The sequence below is a fragment of the Canis aureus genome, chromosome 3, assembly GCF_053574225.1.
Source record: "Canis aureus isolate CA01 chromosome 3, VMU_Caureus_v.1.0, whole genome shotgun sequence".
Classification (NCBI taxonomy): domain Eukaryota; kingdom Metazoa; phylum Chordata; class Mammalia; order Carnivora; family Canidae; genus Canis; species Canis aureus.
The window spans coordinates 80,687,626-80,702,144 of NC_135613.1; the positions used below are offsets into that span (position 1 = coordinate 80,687,626).

At 38.7% G+C, this 14,519-nt stretch overlaps 1 protein-coding gene across 8 annotated transcripts in view; it reads right to left on the reverse strand.

Annotated features, from left to right (window-relative positions):
- The window catches only part of CDON (cell adhesion associated, oncogene regulated), a 99,260-nt gene that overhangs the window by 3,729 nt on the left and 81,012 nt on the right, over positions 1-14,519 (reverse strand). For 4 of the 8 annotated variants that reach the window (XM_077894106.1, XM_077894102.1, XM_077894103.1 and 1 more), the window contains one exon: positions 236-510. In XM_077894106.1, the coding sequence (XP_077750232.1) occupies positions 236-510 (275 nt within the window). Of the gene's footprint in view, positions 1-235; positions 511-2,024; positions 2,292-2,379; positions 2,412-5,468; positions 5,765-5,870; positions 6,238-14,519 lie in introns of those variants that run through there. The other 4 variants (XR_013377092.1, XR_013377095.1, XR_013377094.1 and 1 more) reach the window with 4 other exon arrangements.

Below are 14,519 nucleotides of genomic sequence, written 5' to 3' on the forward strand. Positions count from 1 at the left end.
GGGCACCTGGGGGGCTCAGCCAGTTAAGCATCTGCTTTTGGCTCAGGTCATGACCCCAGGGTCCTGGGATCAAGACCTGCATCGGACTCCCTGCTCAGCGGGAGCCTACTTCTTCTCCCTCTGCCCCTCCCCCCGCTCATGCTCTCGAATGCACACAAGCTCTCTCTCAACTAAATAAAATCTTTAAAAATATATACACACATATATACACAATATATATATGGTCTCCCAGTACCTCTATTGAACTCTACTGTATCTTCTGTGCACTCAGAGTTGATCTCATGTCTACTGTCCTGACAGCAAGTATGCTCAGCTGGTCTTGGTGCCATGTCGTCTTTGAAGCTCTCCTCAGGTGACTGGCCACAGTCGGGGACTGTGGAAGCCAGACATGCAAGCATCTTCATGTGACTGAGGGGCTTCATTTCCAAACCATCCTGGGGATAAGGTACTACCGCTGGGACCGCAGGAAGGGGGCTGCTGCTGAAAGTGCTGTTAGTTTTGGTGAAACACCTACAAAATACAACCAAAAGAAACAGAACTGTGTCTGAAGGGGTCAATAATTAAAACATGCCTATTTTGAAATACCATTTAGTATTTTGTAATCATAGGTTCTTAAGAAAGATTAGTGCTTAAAAGTAAGGAAATGACTATGATTTGAAATATCAAGAACTCAAAATTACAGTTAAAATGGACTATAGCAGGAGAGTGCACCACTTAAGAATAAAACCGTACGTAGGGTGCCTGGGTGGCACAACTGGTTAAGTGTCAGACTCTTGGTTTCAGCTCAGGTCATGATCTCAGGGTTGTGAGATTGAGCCTTGCGTCCAGCTCCATGCTGGGTGTAGAGTCTGCTTAGGACTCTTTCTCCTTCCCCCTCTGCTCCTCAGCTCCCTCTGATAAACAAATAAATCTTAAAAAAAATAAAAGAAAACGATATGTGAGGACCTATCTCACAGGCTTCCTTTGCCTTGGTCCACTGTCTTAAGTTGTCTTCCATTTCATAATTAACTGGTTTCTGAATATAGCCCACAGAAGAAAAAGGCCATTGACAACTGGAAGGAAGGGGGGAGAAAAAGAGGAAGAAGAGAACAGAAAGCTAAGAAACGTATGGTCACATAAGAGGACTAATCTTATGAAAGCCAACAAACACACACCACTTTGAAATCAGATAATATGCTCCCTCTCACCCTTGAGAAAAACACTACATGGATCAGACATTCAAAATCCAGGGTTCGTTTATTTAAAATTTTTTTCTTTGCAGAATTAGTTGCTAGAATTTATTAGCACCGAGCATTTCAATCCTGCCCTACTTTTACTTCCTGCCCTTATCTAAGATATGTGTTTTCTTTTTTTTCTTTCTGTTCTTCATACTGGATCATTTCTATTGATCTTCTAGTTCACCGATTCTTTCTTCTGTTGTCTCTGACCTGCTCTTAAGCTCATTCAGTAAATTTGCCATTCCAGTTAATTGTACTTTTCAGCTTTGGAATTTCCATTTGGACTTTTTTTATAGTTTCTATTTCTTGGCTGCAATTCCTTACATGGGAATTGTGTTGATCTTCCTTTAGGTATCTGAACGTATTTATAATAACTGCCTTAGGTTACTGCCTGCTAATTGTGGTATCTGTGTCACCTCAGGGTCTTTTTCTATTGACATTTTTTTTCACATGTATCACATTTTCCTATTTCTTCACTTGTATAGGCTTTTGTTTTTGTTTTTATTGGTTTTCCCTCTAATTTTCTGGTTGTTCATGAACTCCATCTTCTGACACCTTCTGTTTGGGTCCTTGATCCGAGATTGAAGAATGCCCTACAGCAAAAATCCATGAATGAATGCCAGACATTGTCTTTCAAGGTTAGCTTTATTCAGTTTCTGCCTGCTTTTGGTTATTCTCCAAACTTTCAAATGGTCCAGATTTCATCATTATTACCTGTGGATGACTGAGCTATTCTATCATTAACAGAAACTGGAATTACAAAAATGTATTTTTTTATTTATATAATTACAAGAAGAGTCTCAGGAAGATATTTTATTTGGTTTTAATTTGGGCATGCTAGGTAGAAAAGATATAGCACTGACTCCTAGTATGATGGAGCTACACAATATCAGGGAATAAAGATAAGAATTTCTTTGGATTTCCACATTTTTAACATGGAATGAATGGTGCCTCATTTCTGAGGCAGATGAAAATCAGTGCCAGTAAAAGGAAGTCCATGCAACCGTTACTAGCATCTCTGTTGGTTCAAGTTATTAGAAATACTGAATGCTAGGCAAGAAGAAAGATCTGAACCTGAAAGAGAAAAAGATAATCTGTTAGTAAACCAGATCCTTAATTTAAGTAAGTCCAATATTAGTTTAAAATAGAGAAATATACTTACTATACATTTAGTGGAATTCAGATACTTGTCACCTGAAATGAAAACAAAGGAGGTGAAGAATTTGTATAGAATAGTTGGAGTACAGAATTAATAGGACTATATTTTAAGTTTCAATAATACAGAAGAAGTATATACCTGATTAAAATAAAACCTAACCATTCCTATGCATGTCTTCAGTCAATAAAAAAGGAAGGAAGCACTATTATAGAAGGAAGTTTGCTGAAGGCAGAGGCAGAGCACTGGGCAGGATAGATCATGATTACAGGAGAGTATGGCATTCCTTATTTGTCCCATTCTCCATTTTATTCAACTCTGAATTTTAAAAAATGTTTTAATGTTAATGCTTTTTTAATGTTAATGCTCTCCTTTGCCAGCACCCTAATTCTGGCAAAGGGGAGCACTAATCTCCTGACAGCCATTTAATAATGTCTGTGTTACTGGGTTCTTTCCTTCTTGGATTTTGTCAGGTCTCTTCTATTGTCCCTATACCCAGGGAACCTGAGATTCCCCATGAATGCATTCAATTCATGGGAATCAAATGCAAACTCTAAGTAAGGTATTTACCCAAAATGTTGGGCATGGTCAGAGGCAAAAACAAAACAAACCAAACCAAACCAAACCAAACCAAAAAACCCACTAAAAACCCCACTTTTCTGAATTCAGGTACTACTAATGAAACTTTAATAGATATTATTCATTTATTTAAATAACCTTACCTAGAAGAACCTTTTATTCTAAAAGCATTTGCTGAACAATTTCTAAATGTCAGACACTGTGGCAGACACTAAAAATATAAAGGTAAATACAGCAGATTTCTAGCTTCCAGTCAAGTGGAGGAGACAGACAAGTAAACAAATGGTTACAGTGTGATGCAGTGTTATATAAGAAGATATAAAGGGCGCTGTCAGCACTCACCTGGGAGATGGGTAGTACATGTGTGGCTAATGAGAAAGAGCACTTCTCATGTGACCAGCTAGAGGCCAGTGTCTATTCTTTCCTACTAGTTCAGACTCAACTGACTTATAGCCAAGGAAATTACATTAGGTAGCAATTATAGAGTTAGAGAATAAAAAGGATTCTGATTTCCCAAAACCAGAAATATCTCTGGTCAGGAGAATCTATACGGCTACCATGATTTGTTAGAAATAACTTTTAAATTAAATTAAATTAAAAATTAAATTGCTGGTTTCTGGCTATGACTGATCAGTTTATATCAAGACAGCTCTCCTGCCAAGGACAACTAAAAAGGATGGAGACATTTTTATTTTACATCTGTTGAAGTCATCCGAGGGCAACTATCAAAGCAAGCAGTTGAATAGCTGAGATTCCAGAGAGAAGGTAAATGCAAACCTAAGTTTCAACATCACTTTTTCTCTTGCGGCATTTGCCCATTTCAGTGCAAAAAGAAAAGGCTGAGACGTCAAGCAGAAGGTGGTAGCTGCAAAGCTAAGGAGCTGAGTAGGACTCTCGGTACTTTCATGGTGCTTGGAAGATAGAAATTGGCATTCAGAGCTTCCTAAGGAGAAAAGACTTTCGGTGGGACCTTTGAAGGCTTAAACTATAAAAATAATGGTGAAGCAGAAATAAGACAACGCTTTTACAAATGCTGAAATTCAGCAGTAAAACGGCTCTGTCCCTGATTGGGTGAAAGTGATCTGCCCCTTGCCAAATTCCCTGCTAAAAGCAACCCTTTCTGGAGGAAGAAAACCTCCTCCAGAGCCTCTTATAGTTTTTATATGCAATTTCCAGAATTCATAAAAAATTGCCAGGCATATCAAGAGAAAGGCACAAGAGAAAAATAAGTGACACATATACTGAGTTAGAAGACAAAAACTTTGAAAGAGCTGGATGCATATATTCAAGAAAACAGATGGTAAGACAAAGAATTTTAGTAGAGACCTAGACTCTAGTAATAATTAATATCTGGGATTTCTACACTAAAAAGTAGAATAACTGAAATTGAGAACTGCATACATGGGGTAAAGAGCTAACTGGGCACAGTTGAACAGTGGTCTGCTGCACATGAAGCAGGAAATGCACAACATTTAGACTGCAGTACAGAGACAAAAAGGATGGGAAACATAGATAGAAGCTTAAAAGACATATGAGGCATCACGAAAAGCTCAGAAATATATATAGTTGGGAGTCTCTGTGAAGGAGAGAAAATGAAATGGGACAGAAGCCATATTTGGAGACATAAGGGCTAAGAATTTGCTAAAACTGATGAAAGTGCCGGCACAGATTCAAGAAGTCCGATGAACCCCAAGCAGAATAAATACAAATACTATTACACTTTTGAATGTGATTAATTAAACTGTTGAAAGCAAAATACAATGTGAAAATCATGAAAGCAGCCAGAAGAAACAGATATTATTATTCTGAAAGGGAACAATGCTAGCTGTACAGATGATTCTTCACCAGAAATGACAGAAGCAACAGTGCAGTGTCATTAAAGTACCAAAGAAAGTAACTGCCAGCCTAGAATTCAATAAACAGTAAAAAGGATACTTCAAAAAGGAAGATGAGCTGAAGACATTTTAGACCAAAACACTGGGAAAATCTGTCACCCTTAGACCTGTACTATATGAAACATCAGAGACAGTTTTTCAAGTTGAAGGAAATGATTGCCAGTACACGCAAGAAAGGAAATACAGAAAGGAAAACAACGAAAAAAGGTGGTGTTGGGAATTCTGAATAAATATTGACTTCAAAAAGCAGTAACTGTAATGTCTTAGGGGATTTTAAATATTTATAGAATGAAAACCCCTGACAAAAATAACACAAAACCCTAGAGAAGGAATGGAGTTAAGATGGTCTAGAAGTGGTAAAGTAGTAACGTATACGGGATTCTGATTAAAGTCATAATCTCCAGCACCAAGCACACAGTTCATGGCACACAGCAGGACCTCGAAAATGCTGAACTAATGAATGTTAAAACATTAGTTTTTTAAATAAGCAAGTAAATTCATTATAGTGGGGGTAAGGGAGCAATGACTAAACTAACTGGAAAATACCTCGTAATACCTTGTTAATACCCAGTACAAAGATAAGACATGTCCATTAAAGTGAGAATGAAGAGATACACTTACCCCTGAAGATTCCTGTATCACCATCGTTGTTATTTCTGTCCTTGTTCAACACTGGCTCTGTTGTCCGGGTTTTCCTTTATCTGTTGGTTTCAAACTTGTCTGATTTAAACTTCAATCCCTTGAGGACAGTCAATGACTGTCGTCAGTGTCAAAGCTCTTAAAATAGTGAGACACACAGCTCACACAGTCAGGTCCTCAAAAAAAAAATTCCCAATGGTGACGGTGTAAAACAAACTAACTGAGCTTCTGGCTTGCTGCCACATTTCTCTGAAGAATCTGGAAGTAACACAGAGGTCCTAGAAACCCAAAAGACCAAAAAGTGTTGTCAGGTCAGAAAGAAGAAAGTTTTCATTTAAAAGAAGCAAAGTTCAACTATAGGAAAAAAATAATAATAATACTTGCCAGAATTAGGAAAACAAGGAAGTTCCCTAAAAACAAAATATCATAAATTAATGATTTGTTTAGGGCGATAGAAGATGAATGAAATTTCATAATGTTAACATAAAATAACGAAGACTCACCGAATGATAGTAAGAAGCCTTCAAGTCTTCTGCTTCCTTCCTTTTAGTTTCTTTTTTTCTGCTCATTTCTTTCATTCAAAGCCAAGGATGAGATTTTAAAATGAGGTGTGAGGGCAGCCTAACAGTTTGAGTGTAAGGCACCCCTGCAAGGCAGCAGTGGTGACTTACATGTGTGGGGCAAGAAGGAAGAGGCGGCCAAGACAGAGGAGCATGGCCAACCGTGATGGATGATAACCTGGCTCTCCGCACTGGAGTCAACACACAGATGAAATACACAGATGTTTTAAAAGAAATGACACGTATTTAATAAGAAAAAAAAGGTACAAGTGTACTATTCCCATTTCTTTGATATCTATTTTTTAGATAACTTGAAACAGATGACAGCAACTGTTTACTGCTGTTCTGAATCGTGATTCTCTCCATTAACAGAATGGTGTTGACCGTAAGATCACACTTTGAGTTAGATTACCCGCTTTTCAACAGGATAAACCAAACTGATTTAAAATTTTCTAGTATATCAAATCCTAACTCCTAATCATCAGGAATTTAGATAACCACATGCAAATAATTTTGTTCTATGCCAGGTACCTACATGTGTTGTGGCATAAAAATGGCTTCAGCTTGCAGATTACATGCTAAGATACAAGCATAGAGGACAAAGTATATATATAAAAAAAAGAAAGAAAGAAAAAAGAAATAGGGGCACCTGAGTGGTTCAGTGGGTTAAGTGTCTCAGGTCACGATCCTAGAATCCTGGGATCGAGCCCCATGTCGGGGTCCCTGCTCAGTGGGGAGCATGCTTCTCCCTCTTGCCCCTCACCCCTGCTCATGTTCTCTCTCTCTCTCTCCTTCACTCATTCTCTCAAATACATAAATACAAATGTTTATAAAAAAATAAAATGTAGAGAAATAGAATACCTGTCCTGAGAATTAGGAATATAGCATGTGAAAACAATTTTACTGATTAACACTTGAACTAAAATTTCTAAAGCTGTCAGGGAATCACACAAAAAATATCTGTATACATGTAAACTTCAATGACCCAAATCTACAGACAGTGAGAGACGGAAGAGGTCAGATGAGTATATCTGCAAATACATGACATTCATCAAGATGCTCTCACAGCGCACATTTTACAGTTCATGCAGCCACAAAGAGTTTGTAATTTCACTGCCTCGGGCTTCTCAAATAACCCTTCAATTACAGTTATTATTGGCTTAAGGTAGAGTGAAAGTTTTCACTGAGTTGTCTCTGGCTCAATGAAACTACTTTTCTTAATTTTAAGTTTAAAAACATTGAGTAAATAGAACTCTGGGCATCTTGCCATGTACAAAAATGTGTGCTAAAACGAATTCAGGTGGTCTGGGACCTGTTAGTTTACTAAGATATCATTCAGTCAACAGGACAGACCTGACAAACCTGTAAGAGAGAAAAATGACTATTCTAGTGTCGTAAGAATAATATTCTTTAACCAACCATCTGAATAGCACACACTGGGAAATCAGAGATTGGAGTAGTGGCATAGGACCGTGCTTGGATGAATATGTTGCTTTAGTATTCGACTAAATGTATTTTGGACTTCCCAGTAAAACTATCTAGGACCTCTGAAATATCTCCTAGCCAAGTGTTCCATTTCCGTTTACACAGTTGGGTATTTGTTCAGCTACATACAGAATTGCTCCGATTAGATACTTGTGTAAATCGTGCATTAGTTTTCTTCTTTTGATTGTCCCCAGAGGGCAAAGACTCACCATCCATCACTCTCCTGGGTGTGTGATACTTATGCTCATGAGGCTGTTCTTGAGACTTCTGAAACAGTCACATCTTGGTGGTGGTTTAATGTTCAGCTCATTTCTGTTTCCTCTTGCCTCAGTGTCTCTGTCATTTTGCTGACCCAGCCCTTATTTCTGGAGGCTCATCAGTTACTACGCAACAGAACCTGAGGACACTCCTCCAGGGCCATGAGGGACACTGTCCTCCATTCTCATGGTATATTCTTCATCGGATGCAATGACCCCAGTCTCAGAGTGGGAGCTGCCCTCTGGGAATTAGTTTACTGGTAATTGTCACATAATAGGTGACAATAAATGAGTGCATTACTGAACGTGACAAGCGCACATGCACGCTCTCTTACAGATAAAAGACTAAAAAACACTACCCTAACCACTGGATTCCCTGACAACGGGCCCTCTTTTCTCCATCTTAGAAGTACAAAAAACAGAACTTCCCCAAAAGGAAGGTACTGATCAATTTTAAAAATTAGACATAGTGTTTTGAAATTTTTTCCTTAGGGAATTAGGCAAGATTACCAGAGCTGGAAAAGAAACCAAGTCTTAGGTTTTGTGTATTTTCTGCCTTTCGTTTTTATGGCTAGTTCTCAAGTAGCTACGTGATCAGCAACAGGAGATGGATGAAGTCATAACAAATTCACTTGCTAGGGGAAAGAATTTAGACGTACTCAATAAGTAGTCATTTTCATACTTAACAAACCAGCTGGGTAGCTCAACTCGCAGGCCAGAAAGAGCAAGTACTATAATGAAATGTTTGCATGCTCATCTCTACACACTATTTTTATCTACATAGATCCGACTGACGTGGAAGGTTCCAAGTTGGTGAAAGAGTGTCCCCAAGCGCAGTAACACACAGGCTTTCCAGGTCCTCATCAGGCAAAACTTTGGAGATCATTCATAGTATCTGTGCTTCCTAGGCACTAAGTAATTTTATTCCTCCTTTTGACCATCAGTGAGGTATAGCTTGCACTATTTTTCCCAGATGGATTATATATGCATTTTTCCAAGTTGATTTTTACTTAGCTACTTCCTGCCCACTTCCAATCTCTCTAGGACCCTTCATTTCTTGTTCCTTCCTGATGGGACCTCTCGGTCCGTGGGTCTGTTTATTCCATCAGTGTCCTCTACTCTTTTACAAATTATCAAGACTGATGGTAAACAGGCGGGATTTAACGTCAGTCCTTTCCCATTAAACTAGCCAAGTAACTGACAATCTCCAGCTGATTACATATCCAGAACTGCGCCACTGCCTCTTAAATTGAGGAGAGGAGGAGGATGGAAAGCTTTTGATTTATTTCATTAAAATCTGTTACATTCTTGAGATGCATAAGTATTTCTCAATTAAGTCTTTAGTGTAGGGCTCCCCACAAAGCTGCATTATATATGCCTCCTTCTAGCTGTCATGGTGAGCTATTACATAACACTCTTAAAACGTGAAAAGGAAAACAAAACAAAACGTGAAAAGGGTTCAAATTAACTGAATACGGTTGAAGCGGGCAGTCATTTACAACATGCCACAAAAGTGCTAGAATCAAACAGAACTCCATAGATTGCTGGAGTGCACATTCCCCTCTCTTCCTTGTTGTCAAATTTTCACACCAGTACTCCAATTTAGATGATAAAGATGTTTTCTCTCCAGATAGTTATTATCACAACAGAGGGATGATAAAAGGGGTCTAAGGCTGGCACTGACTTGTTCCTTAAGAGCCCACTCCCCAAAACACATTTAAGTTTAAACCCAAGAAGGCAGGGCAGGACACTGTGCTGGTAAGACTGTGTGGGGCACAGGCCCCAAGCAAGACTGCCTCAGTTCCTCAGTTCTCAGGCACCTGTGGAAGATGACAGCCACCCAGGGTAAAGGTAAGTTTAATAAGGTGACTAACAGGATGACTCCCGGGGCACTTGGGTGGCTCAGTGATTGAGCGTCTGCCTTTGGATCAGGGAGTGATCCTAGGGTCCCGGGATCGAGACCCACACTGGGATCCCTGCATGGAGCCTGCTTCTCCCTCTGCCTATGTCTCTGTCTCTCTCTGTGTGTCTCTCATGAATAAATAAAATATTTTTATAAATAAGTAAATATATATATATATATATATATATATAGAGAGAGAGAGAGAGAGAGAGAGAGAGAGAGAGATAAATAAGTATTTATTTGAAAGAGGGAGAGAGTGAGCACAAGGTGGCAGGCAGTGGGGAGGTGGGCGCAGAGTGAGAGGGATAAGGAGATACCCCACTGAGCAGGGAGCGCAATGTGGGACTGGATCCCAGGATCCTGACCTGAACTGAAGGCAGATGCTTACTGACTGAGCCACCCAGGTGCCCTTAAGTTCCTTGTCTCTATGACTATGACCATGGCAATTACCTTGCCGTCCATGCTTGAAACATTCTATTCATTTTGAACCTTCCTTTTTTTCTAGATTCCCCAGTCAATGGCCAAATCCCCAAGACCAATCACTTCTGTCTTTTTTTTTGTCTTTTTTTTTTTTAATTGGCACTTCCTAAATCTCTCAAACCCATCTACTTCTCTCTACCTCTCCTGCAATCATCCTAGAACACGGTTTCTCCTCTGGACTACTGCAATTAGCCATTTCACTGGTCTCCTGTGCTAATTTATTCTCCAACCTCCATCCAGAATGTTCTAGCACAATGCTGTGCTACTTAAAAATCTCTTGCTGATTCACCATGGCTCTGTATGACCCGCTTTCAATCATATTTCACCTCTGACCCCTCTGCTTGCAAGGTTCCTAAATACTCCCACTCTAGGGGCACCCGAGTGGCTTAGTTGGTTAAGAATCCAACTCCTGAATTCAGCTCAGGTCATGATCTCAGGGTTACGGGATTGAGCCCCATGTCAGGCTCCATGTTCAGCAGGAAGTTTGCTTGAGATTGTGTCTCTCCCTCTGCTCCTTCCCCACCCCTCTCTAATAAATACACAAATCTTAAAAAAAAAAAAAAAAAAAAAAAAAAAAGATTCTCACACTGGAGCCTCCCTGGTCCCTTCCTTTCTACATCCATTCCTTGCACAGAAGCTAAGGTCTTCATTATAGAAACCATCAAACTGGTTTCCTACCTGCAACCCCACCTGTGTACAGCTACCACTAATCAAGTCTAAACACATCTCTTGGAAACACGGCTCCCCTTCTCAAAAATCTTCCAGAGAAATATGATGCAATTATTAGTCCATTGTTTTTCAACATTTAACCAATATCCCCTACTTTTGATTAACTTAAAAAAAAAAATCTCATATCCCTCCCTGCACCTTTACTATTGAAACAATAAGGATCTTTTCCATTACTTAAATGTAAAACTACAAGATTCAATGTGCTTCCTTAAGCCCTACTCACTGTACTTGGAGCTCTGTTGTGAATCACTACGATTAAACTATGGGCTCTCTGCAGGGGGGACCTGGGTCAGTACCCTGTATATGGCAGGTGCCCAACAAATGTTTATTAAATAAACTACTAAACCATGACATTCAGGGTCATCCATGACATAAACTCTGTCCAGCTTTCCAATTTATATCCTGCTACCCTATTCTTGAACTTCACTAGCCCAATTATTCCAGTGGTTCTTAAAACATGGTCCCATGACCAGCAGCTGCAGCATGAGTGGGAATTCATTGGAAATGCAAACTCTCAGGCACCACCCTGTACCTACTGAATCAGAAACTCTAAGGGTAGAGCCCTGTAATCTGTGTTTTCACAATCACCTAATTGATTCTAATGTATGTTGAAGTGTGATAACCATTGAACCACACTATCAGCATACCTTGGGGATAATGAGGTTCACTTCCAGATCACTGCAATAAAGCAAATATCACAATAGAGGAAGTCAAATGAACTCGTTGGTTTCCCAGTGCATATGAAAACTTATGTAAAAAAAAAAAAAAGAAAACTTATGTTAACATTATACTATAGTCTATGAAGTGTATAATAGCATTATGTCTAAAGAAACATGTACATACCTTGATTAAAAAATACATTATTGCTAAAAAATGCTAACCATCATCCGAGCTGATAGTGAGTCATAATCACTGATCAGATCCCTATAAACAGATATAATAATGAAAAAGTTTGGAATATTGCAAGAATTACCAAAATGGGACAGAGACAGAAAGTGAGCAAATGCTGTTGGAGAATGGGCGCTGATAGACATGCTTGGTGCAGGGCTGCCACAATCCTTTGATATTTGAAAAAACACGATACCTGCAAAGTGCAATTAAAGCAGAGCACAACAAAACGAGGTATGCCTGTCTTCACCCGTAGGTAAACCCTCATGTAACTTAATTGAGATTATGCCTCTTTTTGTGTACTCATTAGTTTGGCATTAGGAAATGCAAATTTATTCTTAGTAATGTCAGTATTCTAAAAGTGTAAATGGACTAAAATTGTGCATATGCTGGGAGTAAATCATGTGTCATCTACCTCAGCATTCAAAGCTTATTACAGATTTTGCCATTTGGGGGTCTTGAGGAAAGACACCTGTTTTCAATTTCAAAGTGAAAAGAGTTAGACACTTACATTTAATGATGCCAATTTTCCAGAGATGAAGGCAGGTACTTACTGATACTTATCGGGCCAATCATTAAGTATCAAAATCACATAATGGCTCCTGGGAGCCAGGTGTGATGTCTGGCTAACCTTGGAGGCAATGCAGACAAGCCAAGACTTGCCCTAAACAGGTAGACTCTCATGCAGGAAAAAGTCAGTTTAAGCCAGGGAGAAACAGAAGCTGGGTTTCTCAAGCTAATGAGAATGCACCTATGTTCCCAAATAAAAGTAAAAGCCCCAAACATAAAATCAAGAAGTCATCGACTTGAAAAATTAACAGAAATATAACTTTCCATTTTCTTAAAGGAAAAAAACCCCTGTGTAACAAAAGCCCCCAATACTATACACATATATTCACTCACACACACTCATACATATACACACACACACAAACACACATACACACAAATGGCCATGATCGTATATGCAAGATGATAGATACTGGTTATATAAGTTCTTTTAAGGAAACGGGATGTATTTTTGGTACCACAATGATAACTTCCTCATAAAGACATGATTAGCAGCAAATTATCAAAATCTATCATCAGAGTATGTCGGGATGATTTTTACATTTCCTAGGGCAATTTTCCATTTTTCAGATAAGGATATAGCCACAGAGAGATTATATAACTTTCTCAAGATCACAGATTCAAGCAATGGCAAAGCCTCTTTCTACTTATTCTTAGGCCAGAGGGTCCCTTACAACATCTCTCTAACACCAGCATTGATGGAGATCAGCTCATGGTCACAAGAACCACAAAGGAAAATACATGATATTTTTAGGTGATACCATTTGTCTTAATTAAGTCTATTTGATTACTTACCAGTTGTATGAAGCATCTTTAGCATGTTCCTAACAAACTGTGATAAAGTCTACAACCAGCTCAGGACAAAAATACGACTTCCATGTTATAGATATCTTAAATTTAGCTAGGGTCAGAAAGAATTTTTAGAAATGTAACAAACAATCTTAGTACACAAAATAGGTGGATGGCTCTTGCTAACACAGACCCCCCCTAAGAGGGGCTAAATAAACGATAAAGACAAATCTCCAGGAAGTTTTATTGCTTTTGCTCTGCAACTCTCAAAACACATGTTGAAAAATGTACTGTTGATTCTATAGTTAACCTGGCTATTTCCAAGTTCTGGTTTTGATAACCTCCAGACACAACACTTAGCCTTGTCATTAATTAAAAAAAATATAGGTCCCACCCCATTTCAATAATGAAATAGCCAAACCCCAGTCCATACTCATTATTTTATGCACTAACTCTAACACAATTTTTAAATTGTAGAGTTTTAGAGCTGGGGAGGGCTTCTGAGACCATGTAACCCGATACCATTGTTACAGGAAAAAAAGAACTAAAGTTTCTGATGGATACAACTTTAATACAACAGAATATCTGAAAATCTTTTGGAGTTACTATATATATAGAGGCAGCCTGAAAGCTTCCTGGATATTGTCAAAATTTAAGTGGAACATGATACTCCACATATTTCTATCTTGTTTGAAATACTGTGAGTACATATGGCTCTTACGGTATTTTAAAAACTCAAATTAGAAAAAAGTGGGGGGAAAAAGTGAGATTCTGCTACTTAATTATCACAAGGATTTAAGAATAATAAAAAAAAAGTACTATAATCCAGTAAGAAAATTTCAGTAATATTACTATATATACATTCCTTTATCCACAGGACTTGCCCCCTAACATTCAAAGTGCTTTTATTCATAACACAGAACAGAAAAGAACAGGTGAGAAAAGATAAAATCTGTATACCGAGAATGGCTCTCTTTTAAGTACTTCACAAGCATCAAACCTTTTAATACCATCTCAGTGAGAAACGACATCTTTAATATTGTCCATCCACCTAAAGACACCAAGGCCCAGAAAGCTAAAAATTGTAAGGCAGGGGGCGCCTGGGTGGCTCAATTGGTTAAGCATCTGCCTTCAGCAAGGGTCCTGATCCTGGGGTCCTGGGATAGAGTCCCATGTCAGGCTCCCTGCTCGTGGGGAGCCTGCTTCTTCCTCTCCTCCCTGCTCATGCTCTCTCTCTCACTCAAAAAAATAAAATCTTAAAAAAAAATTGTAAAGCAGGGCCAAAAAATTAGTAATGGCCTTACACTTCAGTCTCCATATTCTGAGATTTATGTCTTACTTAAAATTTCAAGAACGTCCTTTGGTGAAGGTG